General features: G+C 45.9%; 2 protein-coding genes across 2 annotated transcripts in view; both read left to right on the plus strand.

Moving 5' to 3' along the window:
- The window catches only part of LOC120935478 (zinc finger protein 260-like), a 111,592-nt gene that overhangs the window by 5,636 nt on the left and 80,325 nt on the right, over positions 1–25,631 (plus strand). The window lies entirely within an intron of this gene.
- LOC120935200 (NACHT, LRR and PYD domains-containing protein 3-like) overlaps positions 10,856–25,631 on the plus strand; it is a 41,542-nt gene continuing 26,766 nt past the window's right edge. Inside the window, exons 1-4 of the mRNA XM_040347370.1 lie at positions 10,856–10,880; positions 15,229–15,627; positions 19,402–19,440; positions 19,674–21,408. Of these exons, the coding sequence (XP_040203304.1) occupies positions 10,856–10,880; positions 15,229–15,627; positions 19,402–19,440; positions 19,674–21,408 (2,198 nt within the window). The remainder of the gene's footprint in view (positions 10,881–15,228; positions 15,628–19,401; positions 19,441–19,673; positions 21,409–25,631) is intronic.

A 25,631-nucleotide genomic window follows, 5' to 3' on the forward strand; every position in this document is an offset into this window, starting at 1 on the left:
TTTTAATATTAGTTGAACAAATGTGATTTACACAGTCATCATGAATATGGGTCATATTTTATGTGATACAGTATTTTCTTATAATCGTTGGCTCCAACTAGTGGTCATAATGTAATAATGCAATTATTTTTCCTGATATGAGTATTTCAGGAAAAAAAGGAAAAACCTTTTTATGAGCACTAGATGGAGCTGATGATCATGGGAAATCTATGTTTTAATTCAATTCTGGTCAAACTTTGTCACGGCTGAACAAATGCTTGTTAGCCTCATCCAGCATTTTCTTTTTAATTGAATGCCTTAGTTTTCGTCGTTAGTCGTGGTTTCATACTAATACCCAAGATCATACTCATGCACTTATGAGTACATCATTTAAATGTACTTCATTTAAAAAATGTTTTTCTTAAATTCAACTTTATTACTATCACAAGGTGTTTAACAACATCCCTTGTGATAGCTTGGACAGTGACAAGTCCTCTTTATTGAGCAATCAGACCCCCGATTCCTCCCCTGCCCTCCAGGCAGCGAATAAAACAGTAATCTGCATTCCTGGTGTATCGGCCGGGTAAACACCGAACCAACAATGGAAGTGATGAAATCCTTGTCATTTCTGGCTTCATTCATCACAGAGGAGGTGGAGGAATGGATGTTCTTCTTTCTCCTTTGTGTGCAGCCGACCTGACTGCTTCCAGTGGTCCCAGGCTCCTCGATGGAACTGAAGAGCCCGGGACCGGCGGTTAGATAGGGGTCCTTCCATGTGCTGTAAAAGTGATCTGCAGCTGTAAAGAAGCTTCAATCACTTTTATGTTGTATTTTCCATTTTAGCACAATGAAAATTAGTCAATCATCGCAACAAATAGTCTAATGTAGCACACTCTACTTAGGTAGGTGCTATAGTAGGATTTTTGTGTATAGGTTAGGTAAATTTAGGCAGGCCTGTTTGTTTTGATTTGTGTGGGCTGGGAGTGGCTCAGAGAAGCAGCTGGTGACTCACAGGCAGCATCACTGAGACCTCCCTCTTTCTTCTAGAGGATTCTGGAAGGAGAGGTGGAGCTGCCTGGGGTGTTCTAAGGAGCCCTGACCAATCTCCAACCTGAATTGGCAGGGGGCAGGTGTCACTTACTTTTCTTGTCTAAATCCACATTTCCATTACGCAAGTTCCGTATTCAGAAAGAACTTGCGCCCTAAGTTACGGCGGCGTAACGTATGTGGTCCGGCGTAAGCCCGCCTAATTCAAATGGGGATGATGTGGGCGTGTTTTATGTAAATGAATGGTGACCCCGCGTATTTTACATTTTTTACGAACGGCGCATGCGGCGTTCGTGAAAGAATCCCAGTGCGCATGCTCGAAATTACGCCGCAAATCGTCATTGCTTTAGACGTGAACGTAACTTACGCAAACAACGTAAAATTTTCAAAACTCGACGCGAGAACGACGTCCATACTTAGCATAGGATACCTCTCAGATAGCATGGGTAACTTTACGCTGGAAAAAGCCTAACGTAAACGATGTAAAAAAATGCGCCGGGCGGACGTACGTTTCTGAATCGGCGTATCTACCCAACTAGCATATTCCTCGCGTAAATATATGGAAGCGCCACCTAGCGGCCAGCGTAAATATGCAGCCTAAGATACGACGGTGTAAGACACTTATGCCGGTCGTATCTTAGGGAAATCTATGTGTAACTGATTCTCTGAGTCAGTCGCATAGGTACGACAACACAACTCAGAGTTACGACGGCGTATCCGGAGATACGCCGTCGTATCTCCTTTCTGAATCCGGGCCAAAATCTCTGATCAGACTAGAGATCAGGACACAGGAAGGAGTTGACCAGCTGACCTAATTAGCACACACCCTGCATCATCCACCCTCCCATTCCCAGCTGCACATTTTTGTAAATGAAATGCAATCAATCAGTAATCACCCTTCTCACTAAATATACAATCATATTGCCTAGTGTATGGCCATGTTTATACACCTAAAATTACTAGTTGCACTTTCAGTGTCATTAATTGTTAACGGCACACCAAACAGAAACAAACACACATTTTGCCATGTGAAAAAACAAGTGGCAAATGCTGCAAAATACGCACAGTAAAGACCCACAACATGTCCAATTAACCACATGTTGTGCATCCAATTGAAATCAACGGGCTTTTCTATGTGTGTCACAGGAAAAATGAGGCTCAAAATGTTCACTCCCACTATGCTAGAAGTGAATGGGGCATGAAAGTGAAATTAGTGCGACAACACCAACATACGGGGATATGCAATGTAATACTGACATATAATCACACACATAGGTTGGACTTAATGGACTTTTTTCGACCTCACCTACTATGTAACACAAGGACAATGAGGCTTCTTTCACATCTGTGCGTTTTCTTTCATTTCAGAAATGCGTTGCACCAAAACTCACAGTAGCAGTAAAAAACGCACCAAGCTCCACTCTTAAAGTGGAGGTTCACCCAAAAACCTTTTTTTTAACATTAGATTGATGCTCATTTTGTCATGGGGAATCGGGTGTTTTTTTTACAATCGAAGCAGTACTTACCGTTTTAGAGATGCATCTTCTCCGCCGCTTCCGGGTATGGGCTGCGGGACTGGGCGTTCCTACTTGATTGACAGGCTTCCGACGGTCGCATACATCGCGTCACGATTTTCCGAAAGTAGCCGAACGTCGGTGCGCAGGCGCCGTATAGAGCCGCACTGACGTTCGGCTTCTTTCGGCTACTCGTGATGCGATGTATGCGACCGTCGGAAGCCTGTCGGAAGACTGTCAATCAAATAGGAACGCCCAGTCCCGAAGACCATACCCAGAAGCAGCGGAGAAGATCGCTCTCTAAAACGGTAAGTACTGCTTCGAGTTTTAAAAAACTACCCGATTCCCCTTGACAAAATGAGCCTCAATCTAATGTTAAATAAAAATTTTCGGGTGAACTCCCGCTTTAATAAAGTTCTGAAGTTTCTTTAGGGCGATTTTTGTGTGTAGGGTGGCCCATTCAGGTGGATGGGCTGCCCTATGTGTGATGAGTGAAAATGCTCAAATGCCTCCCCCCTCGCTAACAAAAAAAAAACGTGTGTGGGAATGCGAGTTCCCGCTATGCAGAGATGTGAACGGGGCTTGACAGCTGAGTGTTTCTGTCCACTCCCTCCTATGTACTTGTTTAAAGATGGCCATACATTATGCAATCTGATTGTATATTGTGTATTTCATGAGAAGAGTGATCACTGATTGCATTTCCCTTAAAAAAAATGTGAAGCTGGGAATGGGAGGGTGGATGATGCAGGATGTGTGCTAATGAGGTCAGCTGATCAACTCCTTCCTGTGTCATGACCTCTAGTCTGATCAGGAAGAAAGACATTACTAATGGAAACATCTGGAAATGTGGATTTAGACAAGAAAAGTAAGTGTCTGTAGATTTAATGGAAAGCTTTGATATTTTTTTGCAAAAAAAGTACATGAATGCTACAAAGTACATTGGTGCATAGAGGAGCTGAAATTTAGAAAAAAAAAGTGTAAAAAGGTGAACTCTTACTCTTTAAACACCCTGGGTCAGCCCAGCTGGGGAAGAGTTAGAGTTGTTCAGAGCTTGAAGATGGAGTGCTAAGCTGTCAGGGCCTTTGAGGGAGCTGCCAAGTCTGGGGGGGGGGGGGACCTTGTGCTGGGGCTTGGGTGCAGGATGGAGCCCTTTAAGAAAGTGTGAAGGTTCTGGACAGGAGGCACAGAGGGAGCAGAGAGGACAGCAGGAGCTAGCATTTCTGGGCAATTCTTCAAGGAGAGGAACAACTGGTTGCAGCCAGGAGAGGGCTGGTGAGTGACATGCACAGCCAGGAGGACTGGGGAGGCACGCCTGAGAGGACTGGAAGTGTGCAGTCTGGGATGGGTGCAGAGACAGCAGTATGGACAGTGGAGTCAGGCAGCTGCAGCCATGAGGGCTGGCAGGGCCTGAAGAGGGCTAACTGGGAGCAGTAGTCCATCTGTAGGACATGTAGCACTAGAGACTTTCTACTTTTTTTTCTGATACACTATAGGGGGCCGCAGTCCCTGCCTGCAAAGGGCAATTGCTGAGGCTGATGATGTCTCTTTAGACGAAACGCGTCGGGACGAGCCCTGCTGATGTCATTGTATTTACCCACAAACTTCAATTTTAAGCGCTTGATCCACTTTTTTTCCCACAAATAGAGCTTTCTTTTGTGGTACTTGATCACCTCTGCGGTTTTATTTTTTGCGCTATAAACAAAAAAAGAGCGACAATTTAGAAAAAAAACACAATATTTTTTACTTTTTGCTATAAGAAATATCCCAATTTTTTTTCCCTCAGTTTAGGCCGATACGTATTCTTCTACATATTTTTTTTTAAAAAATCGCAATAAGCGTATAGTGATTGGTTTGCGCAAAAGTTATAGCGCCTACAAAATAGGGGACAAAATTATGATTTTTTATTTTATTTTATATTTTTTACTAGTAATGGCGGCGTAATGGCGGCGATGTGCTTATTTTATTGAGACTGCGTCATTATGGCGGACACATCGGACACTTTTTTGGGACCATTCACATTTATACAGCGAACAGTGCTATAAATATGCACTGTTACTGTATAAATGTGACTGGCAGGGAAGGGGTTAACACTAGGGGGCGAGGAAGGGGTTAAATGTGTTCCCTAGGAGTGATTCTTACTTTGGGGGGAGGGGACTGACTGGGGTAGGTGACCGATCTGTGTCTCTATGTACAAGGGACATAGCATCGGTCTCCTCTCCCTGACAGGACGTGGATCTGCAGCCTCACCATTGCCATGAATGCAGCCTCACCATTGCCATCAGTGCAGCCTGATTGATGCCCAGCTGCAGCCTCAGGGGGAACAGGGAGGGGGGCGGGACGAGCGCTAATGGATTACAAACAGGAGAATCTCCTGTTTACTCGGCGGCCTATGTAATACAAAGTCCCGCCTCCTATGGTAGACAGAACAGTCGTCCAATGGCAGCCGAAGAGACTGGACTTCCTATTACAGATGCCACAGAGTAAACAGGAGATTCTCCTATATGTAATCTTACAGCACTCGTCCCACCCCCTCCCTGTCCTCTCCGAGGCAGTATAGATAAATACTATGGCCCGGATTCACGTAGGAGATACGACGGCGTATCTCCAGATACGCCGTCGTATCTCTGAGTCTGAGGCGTCGTATCTTGGCGCCTGATTCAAAGAATCAGATACGCCAAAATTTCACTAAGATACGACCAACGTAAGTCTCCTACGCCGTCGTATCTTAACTGCATATTTAAGCTGGCCGCTAGGGGCGTGTACGCTGATTTACGCCCAGAAATATGTAAATCGGCTAGATACGCCTATTCACGAATGTATGCCCGGCCGACGCAGTACAGATACGCCATTTACGTTGGGCTTTTTCCGGCGTAAAGTTACCCCTGCTATATGAGGCGTACCAATGTTAGGTATGGACGTCGGAACAGCGTAACATTTTTCACGTTTTACGTCGTTTGCGTGAGTCGTTCGCGAATAGGGCTGGGCGTCATTTACGTTCACGTCGAAAGCAATGGCTTGTTGCGGGTTAATTTGCAGCATGCGCACTGGGATACTTTCACGGACGGCGCATGCGCCGTTCGTAAAAAGCGTCATTTACGTGGGGTCACAATAAATTTACATAACACACGCCCACATATTCCACATTTGAATTAGGCGGGCTTACACCGACCTATTTACGCTACGCCGCCGCAACTTTGCTTTGAGAATACTGCACTTGCCTGTCAAAGTTGCGGAAAGTTGCGGAGGCGTAACGTAAATAGGATACAAAGATGCGCTCTCCTACGTGAATCCGGGCCTATATATACAAAATATATATATCTCCAAATTACTAGGGGGGCCACGTGAAACAGGAACGTGGGCCGGACTTTGGACATGACTGGTCTAGATGTTCCTCTATATCCCTGCACAAGGTCAGGGTTAAATCTTATTTAGGGTATATGACCCCCCTCTTATAGGTCCATATCCCCATTTCTTCATTTGAGCTCTCCTCCATTGACATATCATCTCGTTCCTCTATTAGTTCTTCAGTTTCTACCTGCCATTTATAGATTTTATTTGTTCTTATAATCCAAAACATCTCTTTTGAACTTCTGTTTTTTCACCTGTATTTCGATGTCATACTTTTTAATAATCTCCTGCATTTCCTTCTCTTTATCCTTATATTCAATTTGGTTGACAGCTGCCTAGACATTCACTACATGCTTTTCACCCCTGCAGGGGTGCAAGTTTCTGGTGAGTGGTGAACTAAAGGGGAGCATGGATGTCACTTGTTCTATGGTACACTCATGGCCAAATCTAAGCCTGAATCATCTTGGTTAAAGTGGAGGTTCACCCTCAAAAAAATTTCTGACATCACACGGAGTCGCGCCATCCTACCGACAGAATGCCGGTGTTTTTTTTTTTTTCTCAGCACATACCTCTTAATACCGATTTTCACCTCACGGCAATCCCGCGGGAGTGGGCGTTCCCAAGCACTGCCTGTGATTGACAGGCTTCCGAACGGCGCATACTGCGCGTCACAGGTTGCCGAAAAAAACCCGAACGTCGGTGCGGCTCTATACGGCACCTGCGCACCGACGTTCGGGTTCTGTCGGCAACCTGTGATGCGCAGTATGCGCCGTTCGGAAGCCTGTCCATCACAGGCAGTGCTTGGGAACGCCCACTCCCGCGGGATCGCCGTGAGGTGAAAATCGGGATTAAGAGGTATGTGCTGAGAAAAAAAAAAAACACCGGCATTCTGTCGGTAGGATGGTGCGACTCCGTGTGATGTCAGAATTTTTTTTAAAGGGTGAACCTCCACTTTAAGCACAAAATTCACTGGAAATGTTGACACTATATACAATACCCTTTGATTGGACTTTAGAATTCTCATACAATTTCAAATGTATCATAATTAGTTTTTTCAATACATTTTTTCACCGGACTCTCATCATCCTTTATATCTATATTTATTTTTATGTCTGCCATTTATTACTTTTTATGATTGTTTGATTTTTATATTCTCTTACATATAAGGAATTATTATTCACGTATGCTAATGCCGCGTACACACGATAATTTTTCGGCATGAAAAAAACGTTGTTTTTCAAAAACGTCATTTAAAATGATCGTGTGTGGGCTTCACATAATTTTTCAGGTTCTGAAAAACGACAACAAAAAAATTCGAACATGCTGCATTTTTTAATGTCGTTTTAAACGATGTCCTTGTTGAGTGTGTGTGGGCTAAAACGACGTAAAAAACCAGCGCATGCTCAGAAGCAAGTTATGAGACGGGAGCGCTCGTTCTGGTAAAACTACCATTCATAATGGAGTAAGCACATTCATCACGCTGTAACAGACAAAAAAGCGCAAATCGTCTTTTACTAACACAAAATCGGCGAAATCAGCCCAAAGGCGAATGGAACTTCCCCTTTATAGTGCCGTCGTACGTGGTGTATGTCACTGCGCTTTGCTAGATCATTTTTTAAAAACGATGGTGTGTGGGCAACATTGTTTTAATGATGAAGTTGGGAAAACTTCGTTTTTTCGACATGCTGAAAAACAACGTTTTTTTTTTTCATGTTGAAAAATGATCTTGTGTACGCAGCATAAGGGTCGTCATGTGTGATATCTGATTTAATCAGAAAATATATGTTGACCAGATAAGAAAAATTTCTTAATGTTGTACTTGAGCAGAGCACAAAGCAATTAATAGGATATAATATCACATAACAAAGGAGCACAAATCAACACATAAAAATTATTTGGCAAAGGCTCATAGCAGAAATTTGAAAATGACTCTCGTCCATAAGGGGTGAGCAGGTGTGAGAGCTGAAGTAGATGATAATAATAATAAAATATATTAATAAATATTTATTAATATTAAATAATATATAATAAATTCCGCTCAGTGTGTGGCTGTTCTCTCTCAACAAAAGTTGACTGATTCTGTCTAAAGGACGTCATGGAAAACTTTTGTCAATCAATCGCCTTGTTTGTGTGGAAGGAGAAATCTGAGCAAAATCACTAATAGCTAGATTTATAGAGGGCGTCCTAACTTTGCGGCGGCGTAGCCTATCGTGTTTACACTACGCCGCCGTAAGTTAGCGAGGCAAGTACATGATTCTCAAAGTACTTGCCTGCTGAGTTACGGCGGCGTATCCTAAAGCGAGCGGGCGTAAGGGCGCCTAATTCAAAATAGGCTGAGGGGGCGTGTTCTATGTTAATCTGTGTTGACCTGACGTGATTGACGTTTTTTTGGAACGGCGCATGCGCCGTCCGCCTACATATCCCAGTCTGCATTGCGGCAAAGTACGCCGCACGGGCCTATTGGTTTCGACGTGGACGTAAATGACGTAAATCCCTATTCACGAACGACTTATGCAAGCAAAGTAAAATTTTCAAATTTCGACACGGGAACGACGGCCATACTTAATATTGACTACGCCTCCTAGGGGCAGCTTTATCTTTAGGCCGCCTATCTCTTACGGAAACGGCGTATCTTTACTGCGACGGGCGGACGTCCGTTCGTGAATAGTGATTTACATATTGTACGCCGACCGCAATGGAAGCGTCACCTAGCGGCCAGCCTAATTATTGCACCCTAAGATAGGACGGCGCAAGCTGTCGTATCTTAGATAGGTTTAAGCGTATCTCTGTTTGAGAATACACTTAAACATAGGTCGGCGCAGATTCCGAGTTAGGTCGGCGTATCTACTAATACGCCGTCTAACTCTTTATGAAACTAGCTATAACAGTGTATGGTCAGCTTTCCACTTGTTCTGCTCCCCGTGTACAAAGAGGAAGTTGGATGCAACTAATGGTGACTTGTGTAAGATGTGATGAAAGGCAGAGCAGGTCCTCCTCGTCTCTTCCTCCCCCTCCTCCTCTCTTCCTCCTCCTGCGTCAGACATCGTTGGGAATAAAGTGCAGATCAACTGTTTGTTCACACATGAATACCGATCGATCTTCATACAGTAAGACGAAGTTGGGCGCTCCCAGTGCCGTGTTTCCAGGTTTTATCTTCCAGAATCTTCTGTGATTGGACTCTTCAACTTTCTAGAACTATTTTCATGTCTCTTCATTGTTGGGAAGAACAAACAATCTGATTGGAGGATGTATGGGCAGATCTAACAAGGTGAGACCCCACCAATCATTCTTCTGACTGCTCTAAACAAAGTGGAGTTCCATATTCTGAGAGCTTTCAGGAAAGGGGAACTCCACTCATTTCTTGCAGCACTCTAATTCCACATAGACCAGAAGACGTTATGTTGTGTAGTCTCCATATAGATAATGGATGATGTATACTGTATATAGAGAGGAGAGTCTGTATCATTCTATATATCTCTGTGTATAACATCCCCCCACTGATATCATAGATCAGAAGTCTGTATATTGTGTAGTCTCCATGTATATAATATATAAATAGATGATGCATACTGTATATAGAGAGAGGAGAGTCTATATCATTCTATACTGTATATCTCTGTGTATAACATCCCCCCTCTGATACCATAGACCAGAAGTCTGTATATTGTGTAGTCTCCATATAGATAATGTATAAATGGATGATGTATACTGTATATAGAGAGTAGAGTCTGTATCATTCTATATATGTCTGTGTATAACACCCCCCCCCCCCACTGATACCATAGATCAGAAGTCTGTATATTGTGTCATCTCCATATAGATGCATAAATGGATGATGAGGAGGAGAGGCTGTATCATTCTATATACTGTATAGGTGGGGGGACAAACAGGACCTCTTTGCTGCCATTGCGCTGTGCTGGGTGTCCAGTGTGCTTCTGTGCCTTTGGGTGTTGGTGGTGCCTTCACACCGTAACCATGTAGAGGTACACTTGATGAAAGCAAGAATTGGCCTTGCTGTAAAATAAATTAAAATGATATGCACTTGTCAAATAGGTACGGAAAAATTGGTCCTAAGGTGTTAATTGTGCCAATGAAACCTATACCAAAAATTACTTCAAGAAAAAATGAACACCCACAAAGTTAGGCAGCTTAGACAGTATTGCAGAGATTCCAGATCCCAAACACATTCAATCAGCAACATCAGCATCAGGGTAGTTTGATAGCTGCTGCTAATCTAGGATTGATTCATTTTGAGAAATGTCAGCAGGTCAACAGAGTCTGTGGATGGACACACTCTTTTATCTGTCATAAAACCTACGACAGCACTGAATACACGTTCGGAAAGCATGCATGATGCACTGCAGCCCAGCAGCTCTATTGCATACTGGCAAGTACTCACGACCCAGTAAATAATCTACTGGAAAGTGCTTAATGTCTGTTTTCGACCCTAGATAAACTTCCACCATATGATGCAGACTGTCAGGGAAATGGCAGAGGTATGGGCAATCCTGCAGGACCCATCATGGTTGCGCCAGGCAAATCCCAGTGCACATGCACACACACAACGGTCGGTGCACGCAATACGCGCGAGCACGCCGCAACAGATGTGGGTGCCCCCTAGTCTATTTAAACCTGCCACTGACACATACAGGTTGCTGAATTATTATCAGCCTCCTGTGCCTTGTGTATTCTGACCCTTGGAAGCCCTAAACAGGGTAAAATTCCTTTGTGACCCTGATATAACAATCAGATGAAGGTACTGATTGACCCTCATAGTTATGGGTTGTAAATATCAGAAATCCATCCAGTTCTGATCTTTTTTGATTTGACAACTAGACAGCCAATTGTTATTCACAGAAGGAAACAAAATCTTCCCTATTGATTCTGTTCATCACACCACTACAAATGTGTTTACTATTGTTTGTGCTCCTTCCAGGGGATGTCATCTCGGGTAATCTCTTGATTTCATGGCGACCTCTTCCTCATCACAAGGTATGACTGCTGATCCTAACAATCCTTTACAATCTTTTCCTCCATCTCAGATCTCCAGAGTTTGGAATTATATTATAGGCTTTCTTATGTCTCTGTAGTCTTAAGGGATTCAGTGGCAATGTATAGCCCTATGGTCTGTAGTTGTGGGACCTTAGAAAAGCTACTATTAAGTGACTAAAAAGACATACTGTTGCTGTTATTGATCATTGGGGTATCCAGTGGAGGGGTCAGGAGGGTGTATACCAGAGAGGGTTAGGAGGATATACACCAGGGAGGGGTCAGGAGGGTAGGCAACATGGAAAGGTCAGGAGGGTATACACCAGGGAGGATCAGGAGGGTATACACCAGGGAGGGTCAGGAGGGTATACACCAGGTAGGGTCAGGAGGGTATACACCAGGGAGGGTCAGGAGGGTAGACACCAGGGATGGTTAGGAGGGTATAACCAGAGATGGTAAGGAGAGTAGACACCAGGGAGGGTCAGGAGGGTATACACCAGGGAGGGTCAGGAGGGTATACACCAGGGAGGGTCAGGAGGGTATACACCAGGGAGGGTCAGGAGGATATACACATGGGATGGTTAGGAGGGTATAACCAGGGATGGTCAGGAGAGTATACACCAGGGAGGGTCAGGAGGGTATACACCAGGGAGGGTCAGGAGGGTATACACCAGGGAGGGTAAGGAGGATATACACCAGGGATGGTCAGGAGGGTGTACACCAGGGAGGGGTTAGGAGGTTATACACCAGGGAGGGGTCAGTAGGGTATACACCAGGGAGGGGTCAGCAGGGTATACACCAGGGAGGGTCAGGATGGTATACACCAGGGAGGGTCAGGAGGGTATACACCAGGGAGGGTCAGGAGGGTATACACCAGGGAGGGTCAGGAGGATATACACCAGGGATGGTCAGGAGGGTATACACCAGGGAGGGTAAGGAGGATATACACCAGGGATGGTCAGGAGGGTGTACACCAGGGAGGGGTTAGGAGGTTATACACCAGGGAGTGGTCAGTAGGGTATACACCAGGGAGGGGTCAGCAGGGTATACACCAGGGAGGGTCAGGATGGTATACACCAGGGAGGGTCAGGAGGGTATACACCAGGGAGGGTCAGGAGGATATACACCAGGGATGGTCAGGAGGGTATACACCAGGGATGGTCAGGAGGGTATACACCAGGGAGGGGTTAGAAGGGTATACACCAGGGAGGGGTCAGCAGGGTATACACCAGGGAGGGTCAGGATGGTTTACACCAGTGACAATTAAGCCCAATTACTCATAGTGTTTCCCATTTGTCAGCTAACAGGCAGCACTTCTACGCTAAACTGCAGTAGCCCAGCAGACTTAGCATAGAGGTGCCTGCAAGCTACACAAGGTACGGCAAGATAATTTTACCTCCACACACACACTGGCTTGTCTCCCTCTGTTCATCTCACTGTGACACCACCCCCTTCCAGGTGGGTGTGATCTAAGAGGATAGTCACATCCCTATCCCGCCGATTCAAATGGCAGAGGCAAGGAGGCTCCACCTCAGGGATGTCACTGTATTCCTGCAGGACAGTGGCCGTGCCTGGAAAAACTGCTGGAGGAGCGAGGTAGGTGGAGGTATAGGGGGCAGAAATTCCAGTCCCCATGTGGGCAGCAATTCTTTCCTACTGAGATACAGCGATGCAATGAGAAATAAAAGTAATGGTTGTAATCAGTGCCTGCGGGATTCTAACTGTCTATGGCCTGCCCGCTACATAAATTTCCTTCATGTCTATTATTAACCACTTCCATACAGGGCACTTATACACCTTCCCGCCCAGACCAATTTTTAGCTTTCAGCGCTGTTGCACTTTGAATGACAATTGCGTGGTCATGCTACGCTGTACCCAAACTAAATTTTTATAATTTTGTACCCACAAATAGAGCTTTCTTTTGGTGGTATTTGATCACCTCTGGGATATTTATTTTCTGCAAAAAAAAAAAAAAATGACAGAAAATTTAGAAAAAATAATTTTTTTTGTTTCTGTTATAAACATTGTAAATAAGTACGTTTTCTCCTTCACTGATGGGCACTGAACTGACGGGCACTGATAAGGCGGCACTGATGGGCACCGATGAGGTGGCATTGATGGGCACTAATATGCGGCACTGAAGGGCAGTGATAGGTGGCACGGATAGGCGGCATGGATGGGCTTGGATAGGCGGCACGGATGGGCACTGATAGGCGGCATGGATGGGCACTGATAGGTGGCACGGATGGGCACTATCGTATGTGTTGTACTAATGGATGCCAATCAGTGCCAAACAATGCCTGCCAATCAGTGATGCCCATTGTGGGCACTGATTGGCATCCATTCCGGCACTGATTGGCATCCAATATTTGTGTCCTCCTCATCCCTGGTGGTCTAGGGTGGCATACTTTTTTTTTTTTTTAATCCCTGGTGGTCTAGTGGCCATCCCTGGTGGTCCAGTGGGCATCCCTGGTGGTCCAGTGGGCATCCTCGGGGGGGCTATGCTGATAATCGATCAGCACAACCCCCCCCCTGTCACAGGAGCACCGATCGGCTCTCCTCTACTTGCGGCTGACAGACGCGAGTGAGGAAAAGCCGATTACCGGCTTTTCCTATTTACATCGTGATCAGCCGTGATTGGACACGGCTGATCACGTGGTAAAGAGTCTCCGTGAGAGACTCTTTACCTTGATCGGTGTTGCGGAGTGTCAGACTGACACCCTGCAACAACGATTGGCGCGCAGCGGCTAAGAATCCTGAGGACGTCATATGACGTCCAGTCAGGATTCTACAACCACTTTGACGACGTCAATCTGTCATTGGCGGGCGGCAAGTGGTTAAACAATGACTAAATGATATGTAAAAATTGTCACCCCTACATATATATTAGTGGGGTATATTAAAAAAAGAAATTATATGCAATTGTGTCAGCATTCACACAGGCATTGTGAATAATCCATATGTGTCTAATAGGTTTATTTCCTATGATAATCATCTCTATCTAGTGGCTATAATTAGAAAATCAGGTAAATACATAATTATGGGGATTAGATTGAGACAACAATCAGAGGAAAAAAACATATTAGACACATTATGGAGATTATTATTATTTATTAATGTTTTTATAAATAGACCAGTTGGTGTTTGCATCCAATATTTGTCCATCTAAGAGATAACTTACCATCACGGAGACAAGTGTAGCGCTCACCCCCGAAGGAGCCGCTGTTTAGTTTGGGATCGCCTACTTAAGTTACCTTCTTGACTTGGTCTAGGCCTAGGGTGATAGCTGTGAGTGTGAGTAAAGAGCAAGTGTCCAGGCGTCAATTGAGTTTTCAATGCTTTATTCCAAGGCCCAACATGGCCAACATCAACATGACACACAATAGAGAAAAGTTGATGAGCGTAGAGAAACTTTAGTATCAGGCCTTGGATATGAAGGAGAGCAAGCCTGCTCTCAGCAATAATGTAACCCAATTCGTCACCACCACAATCAGGGTGGGTAAAGTGCCCCCGGACAGGCGTTTATCACAGGCCTGGCAGCCGGAGCGCCACTTAAGGATCACTGGGAGGAAACGGGCCTCTGCCACAGGCTTGACAATTTGAGATTTGTGAAACTAGATTGAGTGAATCCTCCCAGTCAGTTCAGATAGTGTCACCCACTGACAGCTTGAACATATCTGTCATGCAGTGTGGTGACTGGATCCCCGATGGTTCGTCTAGGTCTCCTGGACAACCTCTGATTCTAGGTTCTCCCGAGCCAACCCCCCATCGCACAGCTCCCGGCCTAGGATCCTCTCAGCAGAAGGTTGGGACCCAGACAGTCGCTGGGGCCCCTCTCTAGGTTGGGATGAGGCTCTGTATGGTGTGTGACCTCAGTAAAGCAGGCCACGGTGGCAGGGCCCATGGATGCGCGCACCCTGAAGGTGGATGCCGCACCTGAAACTCAGGCCCCGCACAGAACAGAACGTCCCAAAGGCGGTTGCCCAGATACATCCCCCTCCCAGCATGCCCAACGAGGGAAGAACTCCTCTGATTGGCTCCTGGGAGAAGGTGGGTCTGTCAGAACCCCTCTAGCGCCAGTTGCCACCCAGGGGTGATAACGCACCCCTGGAGCGCAGACTGACCCACAGGACAAATTCTGAAATTGGCAACAGCCTAAATTTCCATAAACTGTGAATGGGAGTAAACTAATCCTCCCATTCCCACTAACTTTAGCGTAGCACCCGTACAGAAAAGTAAGGGGGGCGCTACACAAGTATGTGAGATTTTCATGCAAAATCCAATCCTTGGATAGGGTAATACACATATTATATACATTGGGATATATTTCCCTTTTATATGTTCTTTACAGTATTCCTGGCTGCCAATACAGAATTATCTGCTGTCATGTTTCAGAAACTGTCCAACCAGAATGACTGTTTATGGTCGCTGATTGTCCTCTTTGCAGGGCCTGTTGCTGGCGTTCTGGGAACGGACCCACAAACCCCCGGGGATCTTATTATATATGCTCTGGAGGATCTGAAAGGATGTGACTTCAAGAGATTTAGGAACAAAATGTCTGATTTCACCTATGGAGATAAACTTCCCATTCCCCGAGGAAAACTAGAAAATGCAGACTGGATCACCACCAAGGACATCCTGATAGACACATATGGAGAAGAAGGGGCTCTTGATGTCATGATCAAAGTCTTTACACTGATCAGTCTTATGCGACCCGCACATGACCTCCAGGAGAGGAGAGCACTTAATGGTGAGTTCCCGTCTATAATGGCCATTTCGTGGTGAGGTCCTTTTCAGAAGAAAATAAAGTTGGGTATCAAACTGTGTAGCCAAGCACCTATCTACCCCTCATGGCTGACCTTCTTAGCTAGTGCCCTACACAAATACAGGGCCACCCAGGACTATATGCTGTAACTGCCCAAGCCCTTGCAGACCTTCCTATCTGCTACACAGATGGTGGTTTGAGACACATACACCAAATCCTCCTGATCCATATCCATAACAACCCCCATCAGGGCTGGACTGGGACAAAAATTTGGCCCTGGACTTCATCCAGACTGGCCCACTTTGACAGGTCTCTCCCATGGTGGCCAGACAACTCCCGCACACCCCGGCCACCCAAGCCCCCTCTCCCCCTTCACTAGCCACTAGCCGTTCTACTTTATTAGAGTAGAGCGGCTGGTACTGGTACTCTTATAGGCAGTGGGGGGCAGTGGGGAAGCTAGACATTATTTCACCCAGGTCAAAGAATCAGTTTGGTGCCCCCCCTTATGGGACAAGATTAGGCAGAAGTGAAAAACTCCCAGGCCATAGCTGTTGAGTCAGCTGTCTGTCCCCTCCCCCATGCTCCTCTGTCCTCCTCCTGCTTCTTTGTCCCCCCAGGTGAGCGCTGCGGGGAGGGAGAGGAGGTGAGCGCTGCGGGGAGGGAGAGACAGAGGAGCGGAGGGGGGCGGCGGTCTGCTGTCACTGAAGCCGGCCCACTGAGCCATCGGCCCACCGGGAAACTCCCTGTAGTCCCAATGGCCAGTCCATCCCTGACCCCCATATGCCTGTAGCACATGTTGCAGAGTACAATTGCTAGGTGCAGCGGAGTCGATTCAGATCAGACGTTGTGGAGTAACAGGAACTGGCTTCTTTATTGGAACATAACCACAATAGCAAAGATGTCGCCTCACATGGTAAGAAAAAGAGACAGGAAACAGAAACCAACAAGTACAGCACAATATACAGGAAATACAACACATCATATAGAGAATGCATAACATATCACTGAGCATTAGAGACATCTAGTGTCCTGTTTGTGAACTGCAGCCAACAGGCTAAGCTGAAAGTTGTTGTATCTCCAACATCACACTTAACCCAGAGCCCTGTAGTACAATTATGGTTTAAATTAGGTGTCCAGGAATCCAGCCAAACACCTGCACCCATGGGGTACAGAGGTCAGGGGCAGCTGGTGTGTGCTCCATTGAAATAAATCTGTTGCACTTCGCTGTCTATGATTTCTGATGTACAGGGCCACAAGTACACACCAGTGTTGCAGAGACTTTTTTTTAAGTGAGAGGCAACCTGATTTCCATCTAACTTGCTTTATTAATATCCCCCTGTGACAGACCTAGCCAGGACAGAGGCTTTTGGAGAGGACTGAATGATAGCCTATAGCCTTCTGATTACGGGCCCTGGATTTTAAGGGAACAATACTCCTTGGTGAGCTGTATGCCTGTGGACCCTTGAGGTGGTGTTACTTTGGATTCAAGTCCATGTCCCCCCAAAACACAAAACTCTGGGAACCCTGTATATGCCATATTATAAATAGTGACTGATTCATAATACTGGGGCTCATAGAAGATGGCGATGTCATCAACTCCAGACACCTGTCTGTCTGTTGTCTGCTATAATGTGTTTATTGTAAATAAGGCTAGCGTGGGCTCTAATGCCGCGTACACACGATCATTTTTCAGCATGAAAAAAACGTTGTTTTAAAAAACGTCATTTAACCACGTCCATACCAGGCACTTACGCACCAAGACAATTTTAAGCTTTCAGCGCTGTCGCACTTTGAATGGCAATTGCGCGGTCATGCTACACTGTACCCAAACAAAAATGGCGTCCTTTTTTCCCCACAAATAGAGCTTTATTTTGGTGGTATTTGATCACCTCTGCAATTTTTCTTTGTGCAACAACTAAAGAAATACTGAAATTTTTGAAAAAAATTACGTTTTTATTTTTTTCTGTACATTTTTTTGTAAATAAGTACATTTTCTCTTTCAATTACGGGCACTGATATGGCGGCACTGATGAGATGGCACTGATGGACATCAATGAGGTAGTACTGATGGGCACCGATGAGGTGGCACTGATTGGCGGCGCAGGTATGCAGCACTGATGGGCACTCATAGGCGGCACTGATGGGCACTCATAGGCGGCACTGATGGGCACTCATGGGCGGCACTGATGGGCACTCATAGGCAGCACTGGGCACTCATAGGCGGCACAGATGGGCACTCATGGGCGGCACTGATGGGTACTTATGGGTGGCACAGATGAGCACTGATAGGTGGGCATGGATGGGCACTGTGGGGTGGCACTGATGGACACTGTGGGGTGGCACTGATGGATCCATGTTGCCAGTCAGTGCCCATTTGTGGGCACTGATTAGCATCTTTTTTTTTTACTGCCCTTTTCTTTTGCCCCCTTTTTTTTTTTTTTGCCCTTCCCTGGTGGTCCAGGGTGGGCTTCCCTGGTGGTCCAGTGTGGCGATCCGAGGGGGGGCTGCGCCGATAAACAATCAGCGCGAACCCCCCTGTCAGGAGAGCCGCCGATCGGCTCTCCTTTACTCGCGTCTCTTAGACGCGAGTGAGGAAGAGCCATCAACGGCTCTTGCTATTTACATCGTGATCAGCCGTGATTGGACATGGCTGATCACGTGGTAAAGAGCCTCCGCCGGAGGCTCTTTACCGAGATCGGAGATGCAGGACGTCAATAGATGTCCAGTCAGGATTTCAGAACCACTTCCCGGACGTCAATCTGTTATTGATCGGGCGGGAAGTAGTTAAAATGATTGTGTGTGGGCTACACATCATTTTTCAGGTTCTGAAAAACGACAATTTTTGCATTTTTTAACGTTGTTTTAAACTATGTCGTTTTTCGGGTTGTAAAAAATGATCGTGTGTGGACTTAAACGACGTAAAAAACCCGCACATTCTCAGAAGCAAGTTATGAGACGGGAGCGCTCGTTCAGGTAAAACTACCGCTCATAATGGAGTAAGCACATTCATCACGCTGTAACAGACAGAAAAGCGCGAGTCGTCTTTTACTAACACGGAATCAGCTAAAGCAGCCCAAAGGAACTTCCCCTTTATAGTGCCGTCGTATGTGTTGTACGTCACCGCGCTTTGCTAGATAATTTTTTAAAAACGATGGTGTGTGGGCAATGTCGTTTTTAATAATGAAGTTGGAAAAACGTTGTTTTTTGGACATGCTGAAAAACGTTTTTTTTCCATGCTGAAAAATAATCGTGTGTACGCGGCATTAGAGTATATCTTCCATTGTTGTTTGTGTAAATTTTGTGAAGGTTTTCTGTGTTTCTATGTATGATAATGTTGATTGTGTCTTCTGAGCTAAAAGGTCATGCCTCTGAGCCACCTAGGCTGTCTAACGGATTAGATAATTAGCCCATGTTAATTAGGTTTCTGGTTACAGTTTGTATTGTCATCCTTGTGTGTATCAAATAAAAAGGCTATTCCTGATGTACTCCAAGACTGGTGTTGTCTGGTGACTGGGTGGGTTAAAGAGTCTTGGATAGTGCTGGTTCTGGACAAATGAAGCATTTACAGTTCTGTTGAGGACAAGGGTTCGACCCCAGATGACTTCCAAGTCACTCAGCATGCCAGTCAGTGTAATACAATTGAAGACACTTTTCTATTCCACAGAACCTCCACATCTGTGGCTGTATTCTAGAAAGGCCTGGTGTTACTCTGAGTTCTGAGTCTTGTGAATCCACCTAAATATCCTTTTTTTTTTCCAGCCAAACTAAAGAAGTTGACACACGACAACATAAAAAAAGGTTAGGAGGAAATTAACGTTTGATGTGATATCTCTTCTGTTCTTTGGCCGAACAGTTTGTTCTCTTTTAGTCTGGGTAATGTATGAATGTTATTTCTTCTTCCACAATCCTCCTGTATTTCATGGGATATTTTCTTTTAGGGTTTCCATTCTTTGGGTTTAGAATACAATATTTCCAACTCTGTCTTATAAATACTATTTTAGGTGTAACATATTCTCCTTTCTCTCATAAAGTCTTCAGAAAGAAATACAGAGAGTTTATGAAAGAGATCTTTCAGAGGATTAAAGAATATAATTCCTGTATGGGGGAGGCTGTTCATCTACAGAAAAGATACACCAAGTTATTCATGAGAAAGGGAACCCGGAATAAAGAGGAAAAAGAGCAAGAAATAAGGACTTCAGGCAGAAGCCTTCTACAGACCACGGAGAAAAGATCTTCTGATGAATACTCCCCAACCACAATCCAGGCCCTCTTTGACCCTGATGAAGACGGTTTCATCCCAAAGATTGTGGTGTTACAAGGACCTGCTGGGATTGGAAAAACAATGACCTCCAAGAAGATCATGCTGGACTGGGCCTCTGGGGATCTCTACAAAGACGAGTTTGACTTTGTGTTTTATCTGAGCTGTAGAGAAATCAACACTATCCCTGGAAACATAAGTCTTGTGGGACTTTTATCCAGAGCTTGTAGACTGCAGAGTTCAGATGACCTGGTGTCTATTCTGAAGGATCCTGAAAGTCATAGAGGACTTCTCTTTCTAGTTGATGGGTTTGATGAACTGAGGTGGACTCTGGAGGAGAAATCTGAGGTTTGTCTTGACATTTCTATGGAAACCCACAAAGAAATAATTCTCCAAAGGTTGCTCAGGAAACAGGTTCTCCCAGAATCCTCTCTGATCATCACCACAAGGTCACTGGCCATGGAGAAACTGAACATGTTCATCGATGATTCTCGAAATGTGGAAATCCAGGGATTTACAAGGGAAGATAGAGAGGAATATGTCCATAAATTCTATGGATATAAAGAAGATGCAGACAAAGTTCTCAGTATAATAAAAGGCAATGACGTTCTGTACACCATGTGTGCCGTCCCCATCACATGCTGGATTGTCTGCACTGTAATGAAACAAGAAATAAAAAAAGATTTGGGTTTAATTCGGTGTAATACGATGACTTCAATTTACCTTCTCTACCTGGAGGTTTTACTAACCCATCACAGCAAGAAGGAGTCGTCTGTACCCAGGAAACAAACCTGTCTGAAGAAGCTGTGTGCTCTGGCCAATCAGGGAGTTCTGACCCAACAAATCTTATTTGAGAAGAAAGATCTGAAAAGACATGGACTTTCTCTGGATGAGGTGGAGTCTGTATTTCTGAATGAGAACATCTTTCATTGGGACGTCCGAACCCAGACCTGCTACAGCTTCATCCACCTGAGTGTACAGGAGTTCCTTGCGGCTCTCTATTATGTGCTGGATGATTGGTTTGGATTTATGAAACTTACTTTCCTCCCAAAGATCTGTAAAGGGGAATCACTCTTTGGCTTCAGTTCAGAATACCCTCATTTAGCATTAACTGTACAATTCCTGTTTGGTCTCTTAAATGAAAATCAGGTGAAGACATTCTCAGAGAGCACAGGAATCAACATTTCACTCCGAGCCAAACCTGCAATGAGAAAATGGGCCATGAAGGACATCAATGAGACCTTCTATACTCATACCATCTTCTGTCTGTATGAGACTCAGGATGAGGACTTCATTAGGGGTGTCCTGTCTGGTTGTTCAAGTCTGGAGCTGTTTGGCTCACATACTGGTCACTTGTGGATGGACAGTAATTATTCCAAGCAGTTCAGCTATTGCTTGAAGACTTTGAAGAGTAAAAGTTTTCAGTCTTTATATTTTTATTCACTCACTCTGGATCCAGAGTGCCAGAAAATTATATCTCCATTACTACAGAGGTGTCAGAAGGTCAGGTAAGTGAGTATAAGGATAGTATAATTGAACTCAGAGAATGGGCAGGATCCATACAGTATAACAGTGATTATCAGACAAGTTCTCCATATACTACATTCAATAGAAGTTCTGGGAACTCCTACTTTCCTCAGCCCTGATTTGTGGTTCCCCACATTATAATTTTTTTAATTATTATACAGAATTGATATAGTGGTGTGACATCCAGACTTATATATCTGTGAATAAATTAGTGATATGTGTGGAGACAGAGGTAGTGAGCTGAGGGGTAGAAAGATAAATTTGGGAGTCGTCAGCGTAGAGATGGTATTAGAGGTGTAGATTCAAAATAGGTGAGGTCCAAGAACAGAACCCCAACAGAGGGACCCCAACAGAGAAAGGAAGAGGAGAGGAGGAAGTAGAACTGTAAGTAACGCTAAAGGTGCAGTTGAATAAGTAGGAAGAGAACCAGTGAAGAGTACAGTCATGGAGACCAAAGGCGTGGAGTTTTTTGAGGCGGAGGGGGGTGGTCAACCGTATCAAAGGCAGCAGAAAGGTCCAGTAATAGGCACAGATGGGCGGCACTGATGGGAATTGATGGGTGTGATTGATGGACAGCAGTAATGGGCATTGATGGGCAGAAGTGATAGCCAGCACTTACTGGCATCACTAATGGCCACTGATTTCTGGCAATTGTGGGCACAGATTGGTGGCAATTGTGGGCACTGGATTGTACTGATTGCTGGCACTGGTGGCACTTAATTGTAATCAGGGCACTGATCATCAGTGCCCTGATTCCATACCTAGGCGTCCCCCTGTGAGGAGATGCCGCTGATCGGCTCTCCTCTCCTCTCCTCACACTCTGACAGTGTGAGGCGAGGAGCGCCGATTACCGGCATCTCTGTGTTTACATGTGACCTGCTGTGATTGGACACAACTGATCACATGGTTAAAGAGCCGCGGCTCCTTGCAGAGATCGGGTCATGCCGTGTCCTAGCAACATGGTGCAGCCACGATCACCACACACACCGGTTTGGCCGGGAGAGTGGTCGTTCTGGGCAGCCGTCATATGACCTTAAAGGGGAGTTCCAGCCATTTGTATGTTTATTAAAAGTCAGCAGCAACAAAAAGTGTAGCTGCTGGCTTTTAATAAACAGACACTTACCTGCTCCAGCGCTCCAGCGACGTGCCGGCCGGGGCTCCGCTCCTCTCCCCCCCTCCCCGGCCGGCGTCTTCATTCTCAGTGTGGGCACCCGGCCGTGACAGCTTTCGGCTTCACGGCCGGGCACCCACTGCGCATGCGCGAGCGGCACTGCGCATGCGCGAGCGGCGCGGCGCGGCGCTGCGCCGTGTAATTGGCCAGGAGATCGCCTAGGACCTGTGACGTGTCCTAGGCGATCGCCTACAGCAGCCCCTTCCTGTAGGCGATTAAGCTTAGTCGCCTACAGGAAGGAGGAAGTGGGACAGGAAGTCCCACTCTTCCTGAGGCCCCCACTCCCCCCCAAAAAAAAATTACATGCCAAATGTGGCATGTAAGGGGGAGAGGAGTGGGTTAAGAGGAAGTTCCAAATTTGGGTGGAACTCCTCTTTAATTCATTCCAATGGTGTTCTGTCGGGTTGAAGTCAGGACCAGTCAAGTTCCTCCACCCCAAACCCACTCATCCATGTCTTTATAGACCTTGCTTTGTGCACTGGTGTGCAGACATTTTGGAAAAGGAAGAGGTCATCCCCCCAGCATGAATTGTCCAAAATGTCTTGGTATGCTGACGCCTTAAGAGTTCCCTTCACTGGAACTAAGGGGCCAAGCCCAACCCCTGAAAAATAACCCCAAACCATAATCTCCCCTCCGCCAAATGATTTGGACCAGTGCACAAAGCAAGGCTAATATAGACATGGATGAGCGTGTATGGGGTGGAGGAACTTGACTGGTCTGCAGAGAGTTCTGACCTCAACCCGATAGAACACCTTTGGGATGAATTAGAGTGGAGACTGTCCATTATCAGTGCCTGACCTCACAAATGCGCTTCTGGAAGAATAGTCAGACATTCCCATAGACACACTCCTAAACCTTGTGGACAGCCTTCCCAGAAGAGTTGAAGCTGTTATAGCTGCAAAGGGTGGGCCAACTCAATATCAAACCCTATGGACTAAGACTGGGAAACCATTAAGGCCTCATACACACAGACGTTTTTACAGTAGTGTTTTTGAGCTTTTTTTGCAGCTTAAAAATGCCACTCCATGTTATTCAACTGCCTCATATACACCATGGCGTTTTTGAGCTGCAACAGGCATTGGCGTTTTTAAACTCCAGAAAAAAAAACAGGACCAGCGCGTTCTGAGGCTCCAGCGCTAGAGCTGTAAAAACACTAGACGCCGGTAAAAGGTGTTAAACGTGGTTTAACAAGGCTTAACATTGTATACAAAGCATTAAGCCTTGCCTGGCATTTATTTGCCTCTATTCAAAAATCAATGGTTCCCTATGGGAGCACCAGAAGTCGGATCAAGATGATCCAACTTGCGGTGTGACTTGTGTGCTGAGAATCTTGAAGGGAAACTCCGCCAAAATGTAAAGTTTGCATAAGGTTTCCCCTCAAGACGATATCAGACCCTTCAGGCTGGTATAGCTCTTAAGGGGAACCCTCTTGTCAAAAAAAAAATGGTGTGGGTCCCCCAAGATCCGTACCAGACCCTTATCCAAGCATCCAGCCTGGCAGGTCAGGAAAGGGGGGGAGGAGCGAGCCCCCCTTCTGGACCATACCAGGCCACATGCCCTAAACATGGGGGGTGGGTGCTTTGGGGCAGGGGGGCTCTGTGCCCCCTAACCCAAAGCACCTTGTCCCCCTGTCGATGAGGACAAGGGCCTTTTCCCGACAACCCATGGTTGTCGAGGTCTACGGGCGGGGGCTTATTGGAGTCTGGAAGCCCCCTTTAACAAGGGGTCCCCACCCTAGGTGAATGAGTATGGGGTACATCTTACCCCTACCCATTCACCTAAAAAAAGTGTCAAAAATAAACACACTACACAGGTTTGTAAAGTATTTTATTAAGGCAGCTCTGGCTCTTCTTCACCTTCTGGTGACCTCTTCTCCCTCTGCCGGTCCTTCTCCCCTCTGCAGTTCATCTTCTCTCTGCGCTGTCTTCTCTCTCCACTGTCTTCTTGCTCTTTTGCCGGGTCTTCTCCCACTGCTCTTCTTAGGATGTTGACTCAACAGGATTTCCCTGTGTAATTCTGGGTCCGCCGGGTGCAATGACTTATAATGACATGGGGAGTGGCCACCAGATGATGTAATTTGGAGACCATTGACCCTTGTGACATCATCATCTCATCATGCCCTGGGTGGTGATGTCACAAGTGGCGTGGCCTCCAAATTGCATCATCGGGTGGTCCGGCCCCATGCCAATATAAGTTATTGCACACGGTGGACCCAGCAATACATCGGGAGATCATGTTGAGTCAACATCAGAAGAAGAGCAGTGGGAGAAGACCTGGCAAAAGAGCAAGAAGACCCGGCAAAAGAGCGAGAAGACAGCGGAGAAGACACAGCAAAAGTATGAGAAGACAACGGAGAGAGAAGACAGCGCAGAAAAAAGACAGTGGAGAGAGGAGAAGAACGGGATAGGGGAGAAGGACCGGCAGAAGTGGGAAGATTTCACCAGAAGAGGGAGAAGAGCCGGAGCTGCTTTATTAAAATACTTTACAAACCTGTGTAGTGTGTTTTATTTTTACACTTTTTTTGGTGAATGGGTAGTGGTACTCATTCACCTAGGGTGGGGGGCCAGAATCTGGGGGCCCCCTTGTTAAAGGGGGCTTCCAGATCCCAATAAGCCCCCGCCCACAGACCCCAACCACCAGTCAAAGGTTGTTGGGAAGAGGCCCTTGTCCTGATCAACATGGGGACGAGGTGCTTTGGGGTGGGGTGGTGCAGAGCCCCCCTGCCCCAAAGCACCCCCCCCCCAGGTTGAGGGTCCCTCCATGTTCCAGACCCGTATTCTGAGCTGCTGGGCTGCGTGCTCAGATAAGGGTCTGGAATGGATCTTGGGGGGACCTCCCACACCATTTTTTGGGGTGTCAGAGTTCCCCTTAAAATCCATACCAGACCGAAGGGTATGGTATCGTCTTGGGGAGAACCTCATGTAATATTGTATTTTACATTTTGGCGGGGTTCTCCTTCAAGATTCTCAGCACACAAGTCACACCGCAAGTCGGATCATCTTGATCCGACTTCTGGTACGACTTCTATTTAAA

This window comes from Rana temporaria, chromosome 4, assembly GCF_905171775.1.
Source record: "Rana temporaria chromosome 4, aRanTem1.1, whole genome shotgun sequence".
Lineage (NCBI taxonomy): Eukaryota > Metazoa > Chordata > Amphibia > Anura > Ranidae > Rana > Rana temporaria.